The 21,899-nt window shown below is 34.9% G+C and overlaps 1 protein-coding gene across 2 annotated transcripts in view; it reads left to right on the plus strand.

The window, feature by feature from the left end:
* UGGT2 (UDP-glucose glycoprotein glucosyltransferase 2) overlaps window positions 1–21,899 on the plus strand; it is a 246,456-nt gene that overhangs the window by 41,540 nt on the left and 183,017 nt on the right. For both annotated transcript variants that reach the window (XM_012458621.2, XM_012458622.2), the window contains exons 6-9: window positions 5,157–5,253; window positions 8,054–8,126; window positions 14,334–14,434; window positions 21,039–21,138. In XM_012458621.2, coding sequence (XP_012314044.1) covers window positions 5,157–5,253; window positions 8,054–8,126; window positions 14,334–14,434; window positions 21,039–21,138 — 371 coding nt within the window. The remainder of the gene's footprint in view (window positions 1–5,156; window positions 5,254–8,053; window positions 8,127–14,333; window positions 14,435–21,038; window positions 21,139–21,899) is intronic.

The raw sequence follows: 21,899 nt of genomic DNA on the forward strand, positions 1-21,899 counted from the left end.
AAAGTTGAAGGTTCTTTTGTTTTGCATTATCAGTCTCATTCTCTACCCCAACACCAATCAGAGTGTTCTTTTAAATAATAAAGTGCTCTCACTCCTAGAGATCTTCCTTCAGTAGATTTGGCATATTGCCTGGGAATATATAGCATATGATTCTGAGACCCTCTGATATCTGTCCACTGAAGAATGAGAAAGATGATACATTCTAGTTCCAAGAGACAGGAGGTCATAACTAGGTGGCTCTTTAATAAGGATGTAATGCTTATAAAATTATTTTTCCTTGTTTTGAAATATACAATAAATTATTAACTATAGTTACTCTATTGTGCTGCTGAACACTAGAGCCTATTCTTCCTAACTGCATTGTTATACCCATTAACCATCCATGAGTTCAAAAATTGGTATGTTCCTAACACAAAGAAAGATAAAATGTTTGAGGTGATAGATATCCCAAGTACCCTGATTTGATCATTATATTTTGTATATTTCTATCAAATTATAACATACCCCATAAATATGTGCAACCTTTCTATATCCATAATAATTAAAAATTAAAAAATAAATTTGTTTTTTCCCTAGAGTTGCTGTGGTTCCATACCTTTGCTGCTTACATTGGGAATACAAAATTTAAGTTTCTTAGTGCTGATTGAAGCTACCTTATAACTTCTCAAAGCAGTAATATATGATTGTAAAAGGATGAAAAACTGTGAGTTGCCAGTATTTATGAGGAAACTAGGTATTCTTTGAATTAGAAATTTGTGAGGGGAATCTGTCATCTCTTCCTTCTTTCTTTCCTCCATGCATATTTATTAGTTGCTGTGTCTGTGTCTGAATTGCTTTGTACGAAATCTGTTCAAAATGTAGTGGATTAAGGCAATATTGACTACTGTTTCTGTTTATTCTGTAGTTTGACAGTTGGGACAGTCTTTCTGCTGGTCTTGTTCATGCAGTGGGGGTCATTCAGTACTAGATTAGAGCTTGGGGATTTGGGTTATTCTGACAGACCTGTGTACAGTTCAGGTGTGATAGCTGGAGTTTCTTGGTCTTTTCCACATGGCCTTTCATCTTCTAATAGATTATGACTCTTCACATCATGATGGCTTAGGGTCCAAAAAAGAAGAGAACAGAACTTGCAATACCTCTTAAGCCCTGTGCCCAAGAACTCATACAGTGATACTTCTGCCATCTTATATTAATCAAAGCAAGTCACAAGTCAGCCAGATTCAAAAGAATGGAGGAATAGACTCAATTTCTTGGTAAGAAGTGGCAAGATCACCTTGCAAAGGAGACTTCACATGGAAAGGAGTTATTAATTTATGGCCATTATAATGATCTTCCATAAATGCCTGTAATTTGGGCACTGTGCTTAGTACTGGTGATAGAAGATAAGTAGCTTATTTCAGTATCTTAATTTTGTTTTACATATTTGATAATTTATGAGGCAAGGTTCCTGTGCACTGGTATCAATCCCAGGGGAGGACTGTGAACTTCTTGCTAATACTGTGTACCAGTATCAATTCACTGGCATGAGTCTGGTAAGACAGAACATTCATGCAAGTTTAGCGAAGCAACTTTATTACTCACAGATAGGCAGCAAGGGACAATAGACACCTAAGGATTCATGCCAGACTGATCCGCCAATGCTTAGGATAGCTGCTCAGCATGGATGGAGTCTCACGTGCATGTCCTTCATGTTGCATCACCACTGAGGAACCCTGAAAGCCTGCTCTGCCCTGGATTTTATACCTTGGAGCAACTTGATGAGCTGTGCTAAAGCATTGTAAGACTTCCTGTTCTAGGAGGGTTGGGAACAGAGCTTGGCTTTACTGGCCAATTTCTTCATATTTCTGGCATTTCCAGCGCATCATTCTACAGTTATTCTGAGAATTACAAGTGAGAAAACGAGAAAGAGTTGGGTTGCCAAGATCTTTCAGGGACTTGCCCTACAATAACATCATATAAAATGTATTTTTTCCCGAGTGTTCTTCACATTCTCAGTTTTAATTGTTCATTGTATAATTTTGAGTGGGTTATTGCTATTTAGCAAAGTGGAAAACCTTAAATATTCTTGAGTGTGTTGACATATAGATATTTGCATAATCTACATAAAGATTATCTGTAAAGTGAAATATAAAGAGAAATTGTGGGTGTGTACAATTTGTAAATGATTACATATTTAAGTCATTAATTCCATAAATATTTGAATGCCTCTATGCCAAGCATTGTTCATGTAGCAGTGAATAAGAGAGAAACATTCCTTATTCTCAGAGTACTTCAATTTTAGTGGCAAGAGATGTAACATAACAGATTTATGTTAGATGTGATGAAAGTGTTTTCAGAAAAACTAAATATAAAAGAGGATAGAGACTCATGGGTCTAGAGTGTGCACTCAAAACATTTTATATTGTCTAATTCTCTTAACCAATAATTCTCAATTTTTCCCAACTAGTTTGCTAAAAGATGGATACATTCCCATCAATAGCAGTAGTACCTTAAGACTATGATTCTCTATCAGGTAAGGCAGAGATGAGAGGCAAATGAGAATAGGAATGGGAGTGGGAAATACAAGTACAGTTTACCCTTAAACATGTGTGGGTAGACAGACTGACCCCTCACGTTGTTAAAAAAATCCACATATAACTTTTGACTCCACCAAAACTTAAGTACGAATAGCCTTGTGACTGAATGCCTTACTGATAACACAAAGTCAATTAACACATATTTTTTATGCTACATGTATTATATTCTGTAATTACAATAAAGTGAGCTAGATAAGTAATGTTATTAAGAAAGTCATAAGGAAGAGAAAATATATTTTCATTAAATGGAAGTGGATCATCACAAAGGTCTTTATCCTCGTAGTCACATTGAGTAGGCTGAGGAGGAAATGGAAGAGGAGAGGTTGAACTTGCTGTCTCAGGTGACAAGGTGGGAGAAAATCTACATATAAGTAAACCTGTGCAGTTTAAACTCTTGTTGTTGTTAATTGCATGTGTTTGTCTTTTTTAAATGTTCTCCCATGTGATTCTAACATCCCCCTGGGGAGCTATGCCTATCGAGAATCTGTCTCAAGTTATTCTTTAGAGAAAGTGACCATTAAGTATGCTTGTGTGAAATCATATTAACTATCTGGGCATTTAGTAATATCAAATTATAGCCTTATATTTAATGAATGGCATCTTGTATGTTCAAAATATAATGTAAATCTAGTCAACATGTAATTCTAATAAAAATAGAAGTATTTATGTTACATTTTTAACATATGCCTTTTTGTGGGGGAAAGAAGAAGTAGAAAAATGGAAGTTTTTTTTTTTTAACCTGTTGATTTGGTAGTTTGGTTTGCAAATCCAAACTTACTAAACTACAATTCAAATTTTATATCAATACATTTTCAAATGAGGAAAGTAAATATGAATTTAAGAAACATTTTTATTACTGAAGAGCTAATAACTTTCCAGAACTGATAATGTAAATTGGTTATGCAAAATTGCATTTCTTTTATGAACTGTGACAAGATATGCGGCCTTGTAGTTTCAGTTCACTTAGCCACCAACTGATTGGTCTTTTGAGTAGATATTCAAAATGTAGTTTTAAATTGAGCTTTTATGAAATTGAAAACTCTAAAAAATTTTCAACATTGTCAGATTACTATAGTTATAAATAACCGAGTTTCTACATGCTGTCTTTCATATATAATGTGGGCCTGAGAAATAAGCAAATTAAATTTTAGTGTGGGTAGCAATGTTAACTACTTGTCTGCAAATCTGAAGCTAATTTTTACATATTTTTATTTAGAAATAGAACAGGCCAAAAGAACAGTCACTCTGGCCATATGCATATCATTACAGCTTGGTAGAAAGTTTAGGGAGGAAAGACGAGAATACAAAGAATAATGCACAACTAAAGTTCTCCTTCCCTCCAATCTGTACCTTTTCCTCCATCATGCAGAACTGCCCCTATGCAAACCTGAATTAAGCAAAGACACATGGCATCTTCCAGGGAGTTTGCTGAGCTCTAAATTAAAGTGATTTTCTAACCCCTTGAGATATACCAATGATAATGGCTGCAGTACAACCAACAAGAATTTTAGTCAGGAAGCTGGAACATCTTTAAAATTATTATATTGGCCAGGCGTGGTGACGCACGCCTGTAATCCCAGCACTTTGGGAGGCCAAGGCAGGTGGATCACAAGGTCAGGAGTTTGAGACCAACCTGACCAACATGTTGAAAGCCGTCTCTACTAAAAATACAAAAATTAGCTGGGCGTGGTGGCACACACCTGTAATTCCAGCTACTCAGGAGGCTGAGACAGGAGAATTGCTTGAACCTGGGAGGCAGAGGTTGCAGTGAGCCAAGATCACGCCACTGCACTGCAGCCTGGGCAACAGAGTGAGACTCTGTCTCAAAAAAAACCCAAAACAAAACATAAAACTATTATGTGTATTCATCTAGGTTGCTTCATTTTGAATAAAATATGGTGACTTCTCTTGCTTGATGAGGTAATCTCTAGGAGTACATTTAATATTTGCCTTTTATAGAAAGAACAAAATTAAAGGTACTAAAATTCTGATCATAAATGTTTCAGACAACTCTGTTTTAGTCAACTGTACCCCCTTATTGCAAGAACAGATATTAATTTGTGGCATTTGGCATATTTTAATCATTGAGAAATAAAACTCTAATCAGGTATTTCATGGCACTAACTTTCTTTTTTGTCTTCTTTGCCACTACTTTCCAGTATTTGCTTTTGGCAATACTGTAGTTGTCCTGCATCTAGACAACCAGCAAGTGAATAGCATTTTTTGTTTAGCAAATCTTTTGGGGGTCCCCAAAAAGGAGAACAGTTTTGTTGAAACTTGTCTGTATTGGATCCTCTGTTCATGGTATAACAGAAGAAGATCAGATATTTTTCATTTTAATTGTAAAATTAAAGAAAAGTAAAGCAGTAGTCATGACAAAGTTTTTACAAAATAGTCATTAACCAAATTCTAGTTCCTTGGTAGACTAGAGTGTAAACACCCCCCAAATATTTCACAGTGATTAAAAGCCTTCAATATTAGTCATTTAACCTTATGTCCAAATACATCATGGTACTGACTTTAAAACAAGATGTTTGACTAAGTATTTTCTCTTTTTATAAAACAAATGTGTTTGAACAGAAACCAAGCTCACGGAAAATGTACTTATCTGGGTATGGTGTGGAGCTAGCAATTAAGAGTACAGAATACAAAGCACTGGATGATACCCAAGTTAAAAGTAAGTTTTCTGTCTCAGTACTTGAGTAGAATGAAATGTTGGAGTCTTTTACATACTTTGGTTTTTAAAAAATTTAATGAGTATAATCCTACATATGTTCATTTGAGGCTAGAGATGGGGTGGACATGTTCTTACTTAATTTGGAATTAAATTTTAAGCTGAAAGAAATGTATTTAATGTTACTGGTTATCAAAATTTATTTCAAAATATGAAATTGTATGTTATTTTGCTTATACCCGATGGGTTCCCAACCATTGCAGCACCATATAACGATTGATAGTATATGTAAGGTACACTGTGGCAATTATTGCTAGAGGTGACTGGCATAGGCATTTGGGTCTGGCCCACGTAAGGATGTTTTGTCTGAAATATTTATAATTAAATTAGGATGGTAGGGTTTTTTTTTTTTTTCCTTTTCTGAAGCAGGATGAGAGAGGCCTGTGAATTGTTCAGATGAGGTAGATTCATTAGGTTTGTGATCTACCAACCAATATCTATCTGTATTCTATGAACTAAATGTATACTATAGATGAAGAGACTCTGGAGACTTAAATAAACTAAAGAAGTTCTCAGAATACTTACGGAAGTTATTTATTACCTGGTTCATGTCAAATTTATTTATGCTTGATTCTTGGCTAAGAATTTTAAGTTTATTCTTTTGTATGCACTCAGATGAGGCTCCTGCTTCAATTTTGTTTTTCATATAGAGGCTCTGCCTTGATCACAGACCTCTCTCTAGCTCTTCCAACTGAATGTGCTTCAAATAAAGATCTGTATTACTGTAATTTAAATATTTTTGGTTAGTCACTGAAAAAGTATAGTAAAAATAATACTCCGATTTTGTATACTTCTATATAGCTTATGTATAGCTCTACAATGCTTTATAATTTAGTATCTTATAGTCACAATAGTAATTTAGGGCATTTTTAGCTATTCTTGTGCTTGTAATATCATCTGTATTATGCACTACATTCTGTCACCAACCTTTTACACACATTTGGAATATGTCTTCGCCTGTCAATTCTAGTTGCCACTCCTTAGAGCAGGTTCTCTTTTTTTCTCTCTGTATACATATATCAGACCTTCAACTAGCCATCTCTCTGATCTTTGGTCTTCAGTGCCCTCAATCTCACCACCCCTCAAAACAGATTTATCTAATAGCCAGTACTTTCCAAATGAACTTCTGATGATGAAAATCTGACTGTGATTCCACTGGTTAAATCCTTTAGTGGCTCCCTGAACCTCTCTCATAAATTCAGGTGTAAGAACATAGCAAACAAAGCTTTTCACAGTCGGATTTTTTTTCTGCCTTTTTACTCTCCTTCAGCCCTCTCTTCTTTGTCTCCTCTTGTCTGCAACACTAAACTATTTACTGTTTAGAATAGTTTTCTGTTCCCTAGATGCCTTTATGCATGGGCTCCATGGGAAGTCATTATGACCTCTCCTACTTTCATCCCTTAGCATATGCTATTCTTTCTGCCTACCACTGTCTTCGCTTCTTTCATTTCATCTATAGACTTCACATCTTTTAAGACTCAAATATATCAGTCTGTGCCTCTGAGATGGCTGCCTATCTTGCTGCTCTGTTAGAGAATGCTCTTCTCTTTTCTATATCCCATATCTTTCTGTCTTCTTTTAGAAAAGTTTACACGCTCTACTAAAGTTGTCTGTGTATTTGTCTCTCTCCTTGTCCACCAAGCATGCTTTGTATCTTTCGTATCTCTGTTGTTCCTGTTGTCTGTCCTGTCATAGACACCTCATAGTGAGCAGTCAGTAAATGTTCGCCCAGTGAATGAACGAACAAACAAGAGGAAAAGGAAGACTAGATCAAATGATCAGGGTTTTTACTTATAGTCCTAGAGATCCAGAGCTTTGGAAAAGTAAGAAGGGTGAGCATAATTGCTGAGCTCTAATATACTCTGATACAGAGCCACTCCACACACTGTAAGAGATCACAGTCCTTATAATCCTAAAGCATCCTTCACATATTCTACCAACCACACTGTACGGTATAATTATTTGGTAAGTAAGGGAGAGGGGAAATGACTATAAAATATTATATCTTTATTCTTTGAGGCCATGAGTTTTGGTGTCTTTCTAAAGATACCTTGATTATCTTTAAAGGTGTTAGAAATACACAGGAACTTACATTTAAACTTAAACTTAGGATTTGGATCTCCTGTCTCACTTAAAAGCTAAACCCAGCATTTGTTGCAGGACTTTGGCTTATCATTTCTGATTATAAAATAGAACCTGACTTTTAACTAATAATAAAGCACTTTATTATGGTTGCTAAGTATTTAATCAATCCAAGCATATTTAAAAAGAAAGCTCACACTCAGGAGTGTAAGCCTGTACACGTGCATATATACCTATTAATCTGGTCCATGAAGGAAAAACAAGGTAAAACAAACGGAATTTCATTTCATTGTGAGTTCTAATTTTTTTTTTTTCTTTGAGAGAGAATTTCACTCTGTCCCCCAGGCTGGAGTGCAGTGGCACGATCTCGGCCCACTGCAACCTCCGCCTCCCAGGCTCAAGCCATTCTGACTCAGCCTCCCAAGTAACTGGACTACATGCCACCACGTCTGGCTAATTTTAGTGGAGACAAGCTTTCTCCATGTTGGTCAAGCTGGTCTTGCATGATCTCAAGTGAATCGCCCACCTTGGTCTCCCAAAGTGCTGGGCTGACAGGCATGAGCTGCCATACCCAGCCAAGTTCTTCTGATTTTTGATTACATGTTCTTTTCCTAGTCTGAAAATAATTTTGTTTTATTTTGGTTTTGTTTCCAAAATGTAGCTGTGACTAATACTACTGTAGAGGATGAGACTGAAGCAAATGAAGTTCAAGGATTTCTCTTTGGGAAACTAAAGTAAGTCTGAATGGAAATGAAATTGGTGTTATTATTATACCCATTTGTTTTAAGGAATTAATTTGATATACTGTTTTGCCATATGTTTCACCTTTGTTTTATGTAGAAAGTACACACACACCCCCAATCTCATGTGATCTTGGAAGCTAAGCAGGGTCGGGCCTGGTTAGTACTTGGATGGGAGACCTTCTGGGAATACCGGGTGCTGCGGGCTTATTAAAAAAAAAAGAAAAGAAAAAGAAAGAACACACACAGACACGATTGTTTTTATTACAGAAGTAACACAAGGCTGATATCAAAAAGCCATGGAAAGCAAAAAGCACAACATTGGAAAAACAATCACCAATTTCACAACTAAAGAGATAACTCTTATACTGTTTTGATGTACAGTATGTTTTTCCAGTTTTTCTGTGAATATTTTTATAGCAACAAATAAGTGTATACACAGCATATTGTTTTGCACAGTAGAACCATAGTGGATCACTGTTTTTCACATCTTTTGGCTAGTCCATCATTTATTGAAACAGTCTCATAGAACTGAACTTTAAATTCTTTCCCTACTTTTTCATTTAATTTTTGTGTGTGTGTGTACTAGTTTGTGTGCATTGCAGATTTTCCTTAGCACAAATTTCAGGAAAAAAATTGATAAAGTATGTGTACTTCTTGAAATTTTTGATTCATGCTTGTAAATTGCCCTCATAAAATTGTACTAAATTGTACATCACTCCAGGATGTGAAATGTGTTCATTTCCCAGAACTTTAATAATCACTCATACTGTTTTTAAAATCTTTTTTAGTTTAATAGGTGAAATGGTGTTTCTTTTTTTTTTAAATTCTGTATTCATTTCACTGGACTAAACCCATTTCATAATTTGTCTCCAAAAACAGTCAACTCTTGGCAATTTATTATTGCAAGGATTAACTTTTTTTCGTGTTTATTGGTCTTAGAATTTCTTCTTGGGTAAATTGCTTATTCTAACTTGTGCTCATTTGTTCTTGCTCTGTATACCTTTTTTATTAATTATAACAGCTCTTTATAAAAATTCTGAAACCTTTGCCATATATTGAATTATTTACGGTTGAAGTTTATTTTCATATTAATCTTAAAGATGGAAATTTTTTCTTTAGATAAAACTGTTATGAGAGTGGGAGTTTATTTCTAGAACTTAGGTAGTATCCCTGGGATAACTAGAAAATTCAAAATGTAAGACTTTTGATACTTGTGGTTGGTCACTGTTAAATATGCATCTTTTTCTCCTTTTACCCAGAATAAATTATTTGTCCCATAAATTAAGTTCAGCATTTATAGAATGGCCTAAACCCCAAAGACATGAAGCAACAAACATAAGGCAAGAAATAAATTGTTAAATATTTGTTAGCCTTGTAGCATTTTTTGATCCTGTTCTTCATTTGCACTATGTGGTGCTTTTGCCATATAAATTATGATTTTCCATACTCGAAAGTAGGAATTTTTTTTATCCATTCTAACACAGTTGTCATGGAAGTCAAGTAAATAATTGGCATAGTACCTACTTGTTTAGGAACTTTCTAAATTTGGAGCGAATAATATAATTTAGTAATAAAGTACTTACAACAATTCATGGCATATAATAAACATTAATGTGTTTGTTAAACATGAATAAAAGAAATGAAAATTATAATTATTAAGTTATTATTTGTTAAAATAGTTCACAAAATACTGCCAAGAAGAAAACACTGCCTAAATTGAATTTATTTTGAGGAAATAAATTGAGTAAATCATTATTTTTAAAAATAAATATTGTAGTAATAATGTTAGCTAATATTTACTATTTTTAAACTCAGTGTTATTTTTAGTTTTTTTTTTTTTTAATAAATTAACTTGGCAAGCTGCGGTAAATATTTTTATTCATTTCTTTATTTTTAAGGCAGTTCTTATACTTCTGACATTCAAAAAGTATGAAATATTTAATATCACTTTTCATATGATAAATTTGACTTAGTGTGCCTAGAGAAACGAGTTGGTAAAGTTCTGATAGAAAACTAAAAACTTTATAGAATTAGAACTTTACAGATCTAATGGGTTACAAAAATCATTGATAATATTGGATCTTGAACAAATGTATATCCCAAAAGAAGAGAAAACATTTATTTCTCTAAATTTCTGTGCTACAGATTACCATTTCATATACACATATAAGTAACCTTTCAAAAATTAAAATTTTACCACCCTTTTTTTTCCTGCTATGCTGATTGAAGACAAGGAATAGGATGGTGAGTGCTCTCTGAATACTTGTGAATGGGGATGGCTGTCATTTTATTTTTCCTTTACATTTTATTATTCCTTTATATTATATTTTCCTTTTACGTTTTCTCTTATTTCTAAGGGAAAGTTTGTAATTTCTTTAGGCAAAGTTATTTAAAGAAACATTTTTATTAACACTTTTAGTTCTTGTTTAGTCTTAGTTATTTATGAAGGACTCTCAGGTTGGTTCTGCTGGTGATAAGTAGATAACTGTATACAGTAAAGGTAACATTTTTGGAGACTACACTAATTTATATGGATAACTGTTATCTTTTTCAAGTCTGTTGGCCAAGCAGTATACTAGTGGCCTTAAAATGTTAATACATCTTACAAAATGGATTTATTCTAAGTAAGGTATTAATTTAGCAGCTAACGGTACATTTTTATTCCATTTTCAACTATCTGAATGTCCTGTAATTCATAATTCTTTTCTCTTTTAAATATAACTTTTTATGGGATTAAATTGCATTTTCTCCAGAGATCACTTGGAGCACTTAGCTATTCATTTTTATTTTATTTCAACTTCTATTTTAGATTCAGGGCATACATTTGCAGGTTGTTACATGGATATATTGTGTCACGCTGAGTTTAGGAGTATGAATGATCCTGTAACCCAGGTAGTGAGCATAGTACTTAACCACTGGTTTCCCAGCCCTTGCCATCTCCTCACTCTAAAAGTCCCTCGTGTCTATTATTCTCATCTTTATATTCACGTATACCCAATGCTTAGTTCTCACTTATAAATGAGAACATAGAGTATTTGGTTTTCTGTTCCTGTGTTAATTCACTTAGGATAATGGCCTACAGCTGCATCCATGTTGCCGCAAAGGGCAGAATTTGGTTCTTTTTTATTGCTGTATAGTATTCCATGGTAGTATATGTACCACGTTGTCTTTATCCAATGTGCCACTGATGGTACCTGGGTTGATTCCTTGTCTTTGATACTGTGAATAGAGCTGTGAAGAACATATGAGTGCATGTGTCTTTTTGATGGAATGATTTGTTTACCTTTGGGTGTATACCCAGAATGAGATTACTGGGTTGAGTGGTAGTTTGAAGTTCTTTGAGAAATCTCCAAACTGCTTTCTGCAGTGGCTGATCTAATTTATATTCCCACCAACAGCATATAAGTATTCCCTTTTTTTCTGCAGCCTTGCCTGTATCTGTAACTTTTTGACTTTTTAATAATAGCCATTTTGACTGGTGTGAGAGGGTATCTCATTGTGGTTTTGACTTGCATTTCTCTGATGATTAGTGATGTTGAGCATTTTTTCATATGTTTGTTGGCTGTTTATATGTTTTCTTTTGAGACGTGTCTGTTCATGTCTTTTGCCTAGGATACCCTAAAGATGCCACTGTAAGGCTCCTAGAACTGATAAACAACTTCTGTAAAGTTTTAGGATACAAAATCTATGCACAAAAATCAGTAGCATTACTAAAAGCCAATAATATTCAAGCTGAGAGCCAAATCAAGCAGGCAATCCCATTTATGATAGCCACACACACAAAAAAAGGGTATAGGAATACATCTAACCAAGGAGGTGAACCATTTCCACAGGAGAACTACAAAACACTGCTGAAAGAAATCATAGATGACACGATGACACAAACAAATGGAAAAACATTCCATCCTCAAGGATTGGAAGATTCAATATCATTAAAATGGACATATTGCCAATCTACAGATTTAACGCTATTCCTGTCAAACTACCAATGCCATTTTTCACAGAATTAGAAGAATATATTCTAAAATTCATATGGTTATTCATTTTGAAAAGTGAATACCCAAAGTTAGTTCTTCCACAGTGACTCAACTGATTGCTCATTTCAAAGCAAAATCCTTTGCTTTGAGATACTGTATGAATAATACATGTTACCTAAATTATATAAAGAATTTTAGCAGTGAAAATTACTAGGATTATGATTAAATATGAAAATTGGTATAGTAGAGTAGGTCTTATAGACTTATAATCTTATAACTTAAAATATTAAAAAACAAAATGTTTGTTTAATTCATAGTGAACTTCTTTTTGGAAGAAATGCCGTTGTCCTTTTACTATCGCACAACAGTCTTAATCTTGATTAGTTTTCAAAATGTGTTCCCACGTTGTAGTAAACTTGTAAGATATTGACTTTGCAGTATATATATTTATAACTATAAGAATAACATATTTCTGTATCTATATTCTGTATTTATTTTTCATTTCCCTTTTCAAAGTCTTCTTGTCTATTGACTATTGAAAATATGCGTTTTTGGCCAGGTGAAGTAGCTTGTGCTGTAATCCCAGCACTTTGAGAGGCCAAGGCAGGTGGGTCACAAGGTCAAGAGATCGAGACCATGCTGGCCAACATGGTGAAAACTCGTCTCTACTAAAATACAAAAGACTAAGTGAGTGTGGTGGTGCACACCTGTAGTCCCACCTACTCAGGAGGCTGAGAGGCAGGGGATCGCTTCAACCCAGGAGGCATAGGTTGCAGTGAGCTGAGATCACACCACTGCATTCCAGCCTGGCAACAGAGCAAGACCCCATCTCAAAAAGAAAAAAAAAAATATTTATTTTCAATGAGATACCATCTCACACCAGTTAGAATGGTGATCGTTAAAAAGTTGGGTAACAACAGATGCTGGAAAAGATGTGGAGAAATAGGAATGCTTTTACACTGTTGGTGAGAGTGTAAATTAGTTCAACCATTGTGGAAGACAGTGTAGCAATTCCTCAAGGATCTAGAACCAGAAATACCATTTGACCAAGCAATCCCATTACTGAGTATATACACAAGGGATTATAAATCATTCTACTGTAAAGACACATACTCGCATATGTTTATTGTGGCACTGTTTACAATAGCAAAGACTTGGAACCAACCCAAATGCCCATCAGTGATACACTGGGTAAAGAAAATGTGGCACATATACACCATGGAATGCTATGCAGCCATAAAAAAGAATGAGTTCATGTCCTTTGCAGGAACATGGATGAAGCTGGAAACCATCATTCTCAGCAAACTAACACAGGAACAGACAACCAAACACCACATGTTCTCACTCATAAGAGGGTGTTGAACAATGAGAACACATGGACACAGGGAGGGAAACATCACACACCAGGGCCTGTTGGGGATTGGGGTGCTAGGGGAGGGATAGCATTAGGAGAAATACCTAAAGTAGGTGACGGGTTGACGGGTGCAGTAAACCACCATGGCATGTGTCTACCTATGTAACAAACCTGCCTGTTCTGCACCTGTATTCCTGAACTTAAAGTATAATAATAATAGAAAATGTGTGTTTTATAAACTGTGTTGAAAAAATAATTGTATCCATTTAAATCTGAAATGGCACCATGTCTTGATTTCATGAGTGATAGAGGAAAGAAGATTATAGTTTAGATTGTATGTATAGTAAAATACCATTCTACTACATTATTATTTGGCTCTCTCTAAACGATGCCTAGAGATATTTAACTGAGTAAAATTATCTTGTTTTAGTTTTTTATAAGAATCAAAGATGGAACTTTTTAGAAGTAAACTCTTAAGAATATATGTGGCATTTTTGCCTTTCCTTATAAAGTAGTTTTTATTTTCAATTATAAAAGCGATGCTTGCAATTTATAAAATGTTAAACAAAGAAGCATATAATAGGAAAACATAATTCTGCCCTCATCCTTGCATTGCTTATGGGTAACACTAACAATTGAGAGTATATTCCTCCAGATTTTGCTTTGTTTCATATATTTAATAAGAGATCTATATATCTTCCTCATTAAGTTCTGTGAATATAGCTGTATCACTGTTCATGATTATCTTAATGATGAATGATTCATTTGTGTCTAATTACTTGGAATATATAATTTCAAAAAAATGCTGTGTGTATAATGGCTTGTGATAGGTGATGCTATTTAACATCACTTAATATTTTGATGCAGAGAATTATATTCAGATCTTAGAGATAATCTGACAGCCTTCCAAAAATACCTGATTGAAAGTAATAAACAAATGACGCCTCTGAAAGTCTGGGAACTACAAGGTATAGTATTTTGAGATACTTTAACACAGCATTTTGGTAACTGATCTGTGACTTAAATAAGCTTTTATATATTACATGATACAGATTATTTTATGCATATTATTACTAGTGATGTGAATAATATAAATTATGATTTTATTTTTGTGGTATTATCTATGTAATAGATCGTCTATCAAGCTATATTTTTATGTTTGCAAGACTTAAAATTATATAAAGTGAGGTTATTTGATGTTATTTTAAAAGTATATACTGATTTATAGGTTAGTCTCAAATATTAAATTACATTTTTGGAGACACTATAACTGATTAAAAATCCTAACTCCTCAGTAAGGTGAAAATGAAATTCAATCTTAGTTTTCTTCTCTTTGAAATTTAGATCCTGTTAAGACTATTGCATGTTTCACTGATAAATTTTTAATGAAAACATCAAATGGAGGACATGCAGTTTTACAAAGTTAGGAACAGCTTCTGTGCTGAAAACCTACAAGCAGATATTTTGTGAACAAAATTTGATTTGGTTGGAGTTTTTAAGTCCTTTTCAACTTGTAATTTTTCTTCTTTATTTGTAAGGATTTAGTAGCTCATGGGGACATGTCATCTTTCTGCATAATCTGTAACTTGTATCTTTTATCAGCTTTTAATAATATAACAACTTTTTAAAATATAATAGCTTCATAAGTTCTTACATTTTAAAAAGCAGATGATCTCTGTTTTGTTTAATAAGCTTTTATATCTCACATGATGTAGATTATTTTATAAATAATATTAGTGATGTAAATAAATTATGACATTACTATGATTATACTATTCATACTAATACATTCACATATTATTCAATTAGCCTTTTTAAATTCTGCCATTCAATAGTTTTTAGCATATTTTGAGAATGCTGCAACTCTTACCACAGTTGATTTAGAAAATTCTCATCATCCCAAAAAGAAACTAACATCCTCATTAGCAGTCACTCCCCATTTCCCAACTCCCCAGTTGTGTAGGCAAACACCAATCTACTTTCTGTTTTTAAAATAACAACTAAAAGGATATTTACAGGCTGCTCTTGCCAGCAAAACTTACTTATAACATACAAATAATATTTTATATTTCATCTGAATTATAATTTACAGGATCCTTTCATATAAACTACCTTTATATATATTTAAAGTCCTGTCATATAAACTATATTTAATTGCCAGTTACCACACAGCTAATAAGTGAAGATTTTGGTCCAAGTTAAATTATTTATACTGTACCGTATGGTATGTAGGTAAGCTTTATATATACTTAACAGATGATTGAATGTTACATTTTAAAATTACAGCAGAATGTGCAAGACTCAATCTGTTAAGTTCTACAACTTCTGGTATTCTTTACCTACCTAATTTAAAAGTTCTATCAACTAAGCCCTATATCATGAGAAAGTCAATATATCAATCGAAAAATCATTCAACAGAATGAGATATTAAGACCATTGTTATGATAGAGTCACTGTAAAGAATCTACCTCTTTGAACTGATAGCATCTATTCTTTCTGGACCCCTTTGGTCTACAGTTTCCTATTTATTGTCTCTTTTGTCTCATCTAGACCTCATGGTTGGACCTCCTTTCATTATACCACAGCCATTGTGACTGTTCTTCCACTTGATATCATGATAACACTAGACTGAGGCAGTAGGTTCAAATTCATTCTCAAAAAGGTTGCTAAGATAATCTTTCTAAAATGAAAATCTGATTTTGGCCTGGTGTAAAATCACCCAGACTTTATTACTCGTACATCCCTAATAAAATAATGGTCTTACATTAGTCCCCACAAGAAAATGTTGGCACTCACAAACTAAAAAAGTTTAATGGAGGGAATTATTACAAAGATGGCATGATTGAGGGAAACCAGCAAGGAATGGATTTTTCCATTCCAGTATTAGCAACTAGAGGAAAACATTTTCTACCCCTTATCTTGAGGGAGCAAGAGGAGGGAGGGGTTACCAAAACCTAGAGAGTATGTGGAGACAGCTGCTTGACACAACAGTATTCCCTTAGGGACTGCCCTCTGTGACTCAAGGAGGGATCTGGGTAGTAACGATCCAGTCCTTACTCTTTTCTTGCTTACTGATTCCATATTAGTGACTTGGATTGGTGGAATCTAACTAGAAATCTGAGGGCAAGGGGGCTTATAGATGAAGCTCAGATAGGCCAGTCTTTTGGGGGTCTGGAGCAGGATAGAGTGGATGTGGAGGGCAAAGAAAGTATGGAGTCCTCTTATGTGAGAAAGTTTTATCTGTTTTTCCAAAACACATACTTCCGGAGAGACTTGAATGTAAGAAGGGGTTGATAGGACTAGCTAGCCAAGGCATTTGCATCATAAAGGACTAATTTCATGCACATCAATTAAAAGGATTAAGTTCAAACCCCTTATCGTGGTTTGTGAAGCTCTTCTCTAAGTTCCAATACAGTTTAGATTCCCAAATCCATAATTTCAGATACTCTCTTTCTAGTATCTTCAATTATTTTTTAAATCCTTTTTTATGCCTCTAAGCACTTTTTAAAAATTATTTGTTATGTTTTAAGCCTCCAAAATGTTCTCTAAGGGTCCCTTGCATAATTTAGAAAATTGTAAGTGATGGGGTGCTTTTGAAGGCCTTTAAGCAAAGAGTATGCATAGTTAGCGTAGTTTTAATTGACTCCCAATGTCTGTAAGATGTATTTGAATTTGCTAAAAGCAGGAAATCTATTTAGACCTTATTGAAATCGTGTAATAGAGTGTAATGAGAGATTGAACTCTGACTGTTGTAGAAGGCATATAGATATTTAGATAGTGAAAAGGACTCAAAGATGATTCTAGGATTTCTAGCTTGAGCCTGAGTAGACAGAATCTATAAAACATGTAAGCAGGCTTTGGGGCTAAATATGGGACTCGGAAATAATGAGACTAGTGTTGAAAGGTTGACTTAAAGTCATTGTAAGATATCCAAATGGTTAGGTTCAGTGATGGGGTAAATATCCTGTCCTTAAGCTGAACAGAGAGGATTTTAAAAGTTGAAAATCCTAGCATAAAGATGTTGAAAAGGAAAGTGTGCTGACTGAGAGTATAGAATGAGGATGGTGACTGAGAATGCAGAATGACAGAATCAGTGCACCAGGAGAGTGCCCTGGTGTTCATCCACATGTAGAAAGTAAAACTCATGAAGAAGACATGGTGGAATGATGAGAAATGGAAAGGACATTATACAAGCTAAAGGAATAGATTCTTAAGAAAGAAAAAATGATCAGTACTACTTATTTGCAGGAAATGATCCTATTGCAAAAAGAACCTAGTAAGTAAAATAAGTATTAAAAAATGTTGCGTTTGGCAATCAGGAGATACTAGCACTGATAGTAGTTTCACTGCAGTACTGGGGACTGGAAACATGTTGAGGTAGGTTGAACACATTCTATTTAAAGTTACTTAGCTAGTTTGTGATGCAGCTAGAATTTGAAGCCTGGGGTGTTGGCCCATTTTCACTTTGCTGAGAAGATATACTCAAGACTGGTAATTTATGAAGAAAAAGAAGTTTAATGTACTCAGAGTTTTACATGGTTGGGAAGGCATAACAATCATGATAAAATGTGAAAGGCGTGTCTTACATGGCAGCAGGCAAGAGAGAATGAGAGCCAAATGAAAAGGGAAACCCTTTATAAAACCATCAGATCTTGTGAGACTTATTCACTGCTAAGAGAACAGTATTGGGTAAACTGCCCCCCACCATGATTCATTTATCTCCCACTAGGTCCCTCCCACAACATGTGAGAATTATGGGAGCTACAATTCAAGATGATATCTGGATGATATCTGGATCAGCCAAACCATATCATTCTGGGCTTGGCCCCTCCCAAATCTCATGTCCTCACATTTCAAAACCAATTATGTCATCCCTACAGTCCCCCAAAGTCTTAACTCGTTTCAGCATTAACTCAGAAATCCACAGTCTGAAGTCTCATCTGAGACAAGACAAGTCCCTTCCACCTATAAGCCTGTAAAATCAAAAGCAAGTTAGTTACTTCCTAGACACAGTGGGGGTACAGGCATTAGATAAATATAGCCATTCCAAATGGGAGAAATTGGCCAAAATGAAGGGGCTAAAGGGCCCATGCAAGTCTAAAATCCAGTGGGGCAGTCAAATCTTAAAGCTCCAAAATGATCTCCTTTGATTCCATATCTCATATCCAGGGAGTATCAATGCAAGAGGTAGGTTCCCATGGTCTTGGGCAGCTCTGTCCCATGGCTTTGCAGGGTACAGCCTCCCTCCTGGCTGCTTTTATGGGCTGGCATTGAGTGTCTACAGTTTTTCCAGACATACGGTGCAAGCTCTCAGTGGATCTACCATTCTGGGGTCTGGAGGACAGTGGCCCTCTTCTCACAGCTCCACTAGGCAGTGCCCTAGTGGGAATTCTGTGTGGGTGATCTAATCCCACATTTCCCTTCTGCACTGCCTTGCAGAGGTTCTCCATGAGGGCCCCACCCTTGCACTTTTGTCTGGACATCTAGGCATTTCCATACAGCCTCTGAAATTCTAGGCAGAGGTTTCCAAACCTCATTCTTGACTTCCATGCATCCACAGGCTTAACACCATATGGAAGCTGCCAAGGCTTGGGGCTTGCATCCTCTGAAGCCACAGCCCAACCTGTACCTTGGCCTCTTTTAACCATGACTAAAGCCACTGGGACTCAGGACACTAAATCCCTAGGCTGTACACAGCAGAGGGCCCCTGGGACTGGCCCACAAAACATTTTTTTCTCCTAGACCTCCAGGTCTGTGATGGGAGGAACTAATGTGAAGGTCTCTGACATGCCCTGGAGACATTTTCCCCGATGTCTTGGTAATTAACATTTGCTCCTCATTTATACAAATCTTTGCAGCTGGCTTGAGTTTCTCCTCAGAAAATGGGTTTGTCTTTTCTGTTGCATCATCAGGCTGCAATTTTCTGAACTTTTTTGCTGTTTCTCTTTTAAAGCTGAATACTTTAAACAGTATCCATGTCACCTCTTGTATACTTTGCTGCTTAGAAATTTCTTCTGCCAGATACCCTAAATCACCTCCCTCAAGTTCAAAATTCCACAAATCTCTAGGACAGGGGCAAAATGCTGCCAGTCTCTTTGCTAAAACATGGCATGAGTCACCTTTACTCCAGTTCCCAACAAGTTTCTCATCTCCATCTGAGACCACCTCATTATGGATTTCATTGTCCATATCATTATGAGAATTTTGGTCAAAGCCATTCAGCAAGTCTCTATGAAGTTCCAAACTTTCCCACATCTTCCTGTCTTCTGAGCCCTCCAAACTGTTCCAACCTCTGCCTGTTACCCAGTCCCCAAGTTCCTTAATCATTTTCAGGTATCTTTACAGCAGTGCCCCCACTCTACTGGTACCAATTTACTGTATTAGTCTGTTTTCACACTGCTGATAAAGACATATCCTAAACTGGGTAATTTATAAAGAAAAAGAAGCTTAATGGAATCACAGTTCCACGTGGCTGGGGAGACTTCACAATCATTGCAGAAGGCAAAAAGTGCATTTGACATGATGGCAGGCAAGAGAGAATGAGAGCCAAGTGAAAAGGGAAACTCCTTATAAAACCATCAGATCTCATGAGACTTATTCACTACCATGAGAACAGTATTGGGAAAACTGCTTCCAAGATTCATTTATCTCCCAGTGGATCCCTCCTACAACACGTGGTAATTATGGGAGCTACAATTCAAGATGAGATTTAACAGCCAAACCATATCACCTGGTCTGCCAGACTGCCATTCCATGCCAGACTACCTTAAGATCATCTTTTATAGGCTTTGACTCATCATTTCACACTGAGAATGCAGGAATAAAACTAGCCTTTCTGTGTTAAACTAGTTATTTTAGTAGTATTGGGTAAATTAGGATTCCACCTTTAAGGAAATATTAAGGAGAAACAATCTGCCTCACTATTAGGTGATGAAATAATTTAGTTTTAAATCTTTTCTGACTCTTGACAAAGTAATAATACTAAGATTAATTCTTCTGACATGTTTGAAACTAACTACAGTTAGCAACACACATTTTTCTTTCTATAGTACTGTCATATCAGATAAAATAATACTAAGTTTAGGATTTTATTTCAGCATAAAGGTAAAACAATGTCAAATTGAAAGAGAAAGCAAATGTTTCTATTTACTGAGTTAAACACAGTGGGATTTTCTTAAAGTTCTTTTCAGAATTGGCTATTTAAAGGCCTTTTTACACCACTTTGTTATTCTTTTTATTAATACTTTTTGTCATGTTTCATTTAAGTATAGAAAAAAATAGCTTTGTGAGAGCATTTCTCTTCATATATTTCTTGAAATTATACTGTAATTTGTGGAAAATAATAGGAATTAAATAATAATCACTCATTCATAACAGTATAAAGCTTACATTATTTGGAAGTAAGTGATAACTTTCCATTTAAAGCTTTTTAAAAATGCAGATGTAACACTATTAACATGTTTGTCAATTAATATTTGGCAAGAAGGATTGAGTCAATTATTTCAATTTCATGGAAATGTCTATAAAGGTCTAACATTATGCTAGATTCCTTAATAATATTTTTCCTTTCAGATCTTAGTTTTCAAGCAGCTTCTCAAATAATGTCCACTTCAGTTTATGATGCCATTAAATTAATGAAAGACATTTCACAGAACTTCCCCATAAAAGCCAGGTATGTTAAAGTTTATTGGTTTCATTGTAGCCAGAACTCTTTCTATTAAATGAGTTTTGTGAAAATACCTGATTTCATTTAACATGAAGATGTCAATTACTTCTTGTATATATAGCTTTTATGAAATTAGGGCCTCTCTTCATTATATATGAATTTTTTTATTAGAGCAAAATATTGGCTTGTGCATGCATGTGTGTATGCACTATAAGGTGGAACTCTTATTAGAGGCAAATAGGAAAAAAATTTATAAGAACTTTTCTAAAATCATACATAGTAACTTAAGGAAAAACTTGTTTAAGCAGTAAATAATGGAGGAGGATTTTTTCTTTCCCTTATGGAGGATAATAAAAAGTATTATTCTAAGTAGGAGATCTGTGCCCAAAGTACTGCCAAAGCATATTCTTACCCTTTCAGATTCCAATGATCAGTCATGTCTTAATTGCATGGAATATTGTGTGGGATATTTTTTTGCCAAGAGAATGTCTAGTTGAACTTCTTCCATGAATATGCTGATGTTACATTAAACATACATTCCATTTCAATAGGAAATACATTTGCATATCTTAAAAGAGTCCAGTGCATGCAATGCAAGTTGACCATGTTTTATGAGAATTTACAAAATAACACAACTTTGATGCAATTGTATTCTGGTTAGGAATGATAGAGTATACAATTAGCAACAAGGAAAATATGAGTTGGCTTATACTGAAGAGATAAAATATGTGACAAGTCACAGTGCATGTGCAACAATGGTGTTTTAT

Source organism: Aotus nancymaae, unplaced genomic scaffold (assembly GCF_030222135.1).
Source record: "Aotus nancymaae isolate 86718 unplaced genomic scaffold, 86718_ANA_hifiasm-v0.15.2.pri h1tg000048l, whole genome shotgun sequence".
Taxonomy (NCBI): domain Eukaryota; kingdom Metazoa; phylum Chordata; class Mammalia; order Primates; family Aotidae; genus Aotus; species Aotus nancymaae.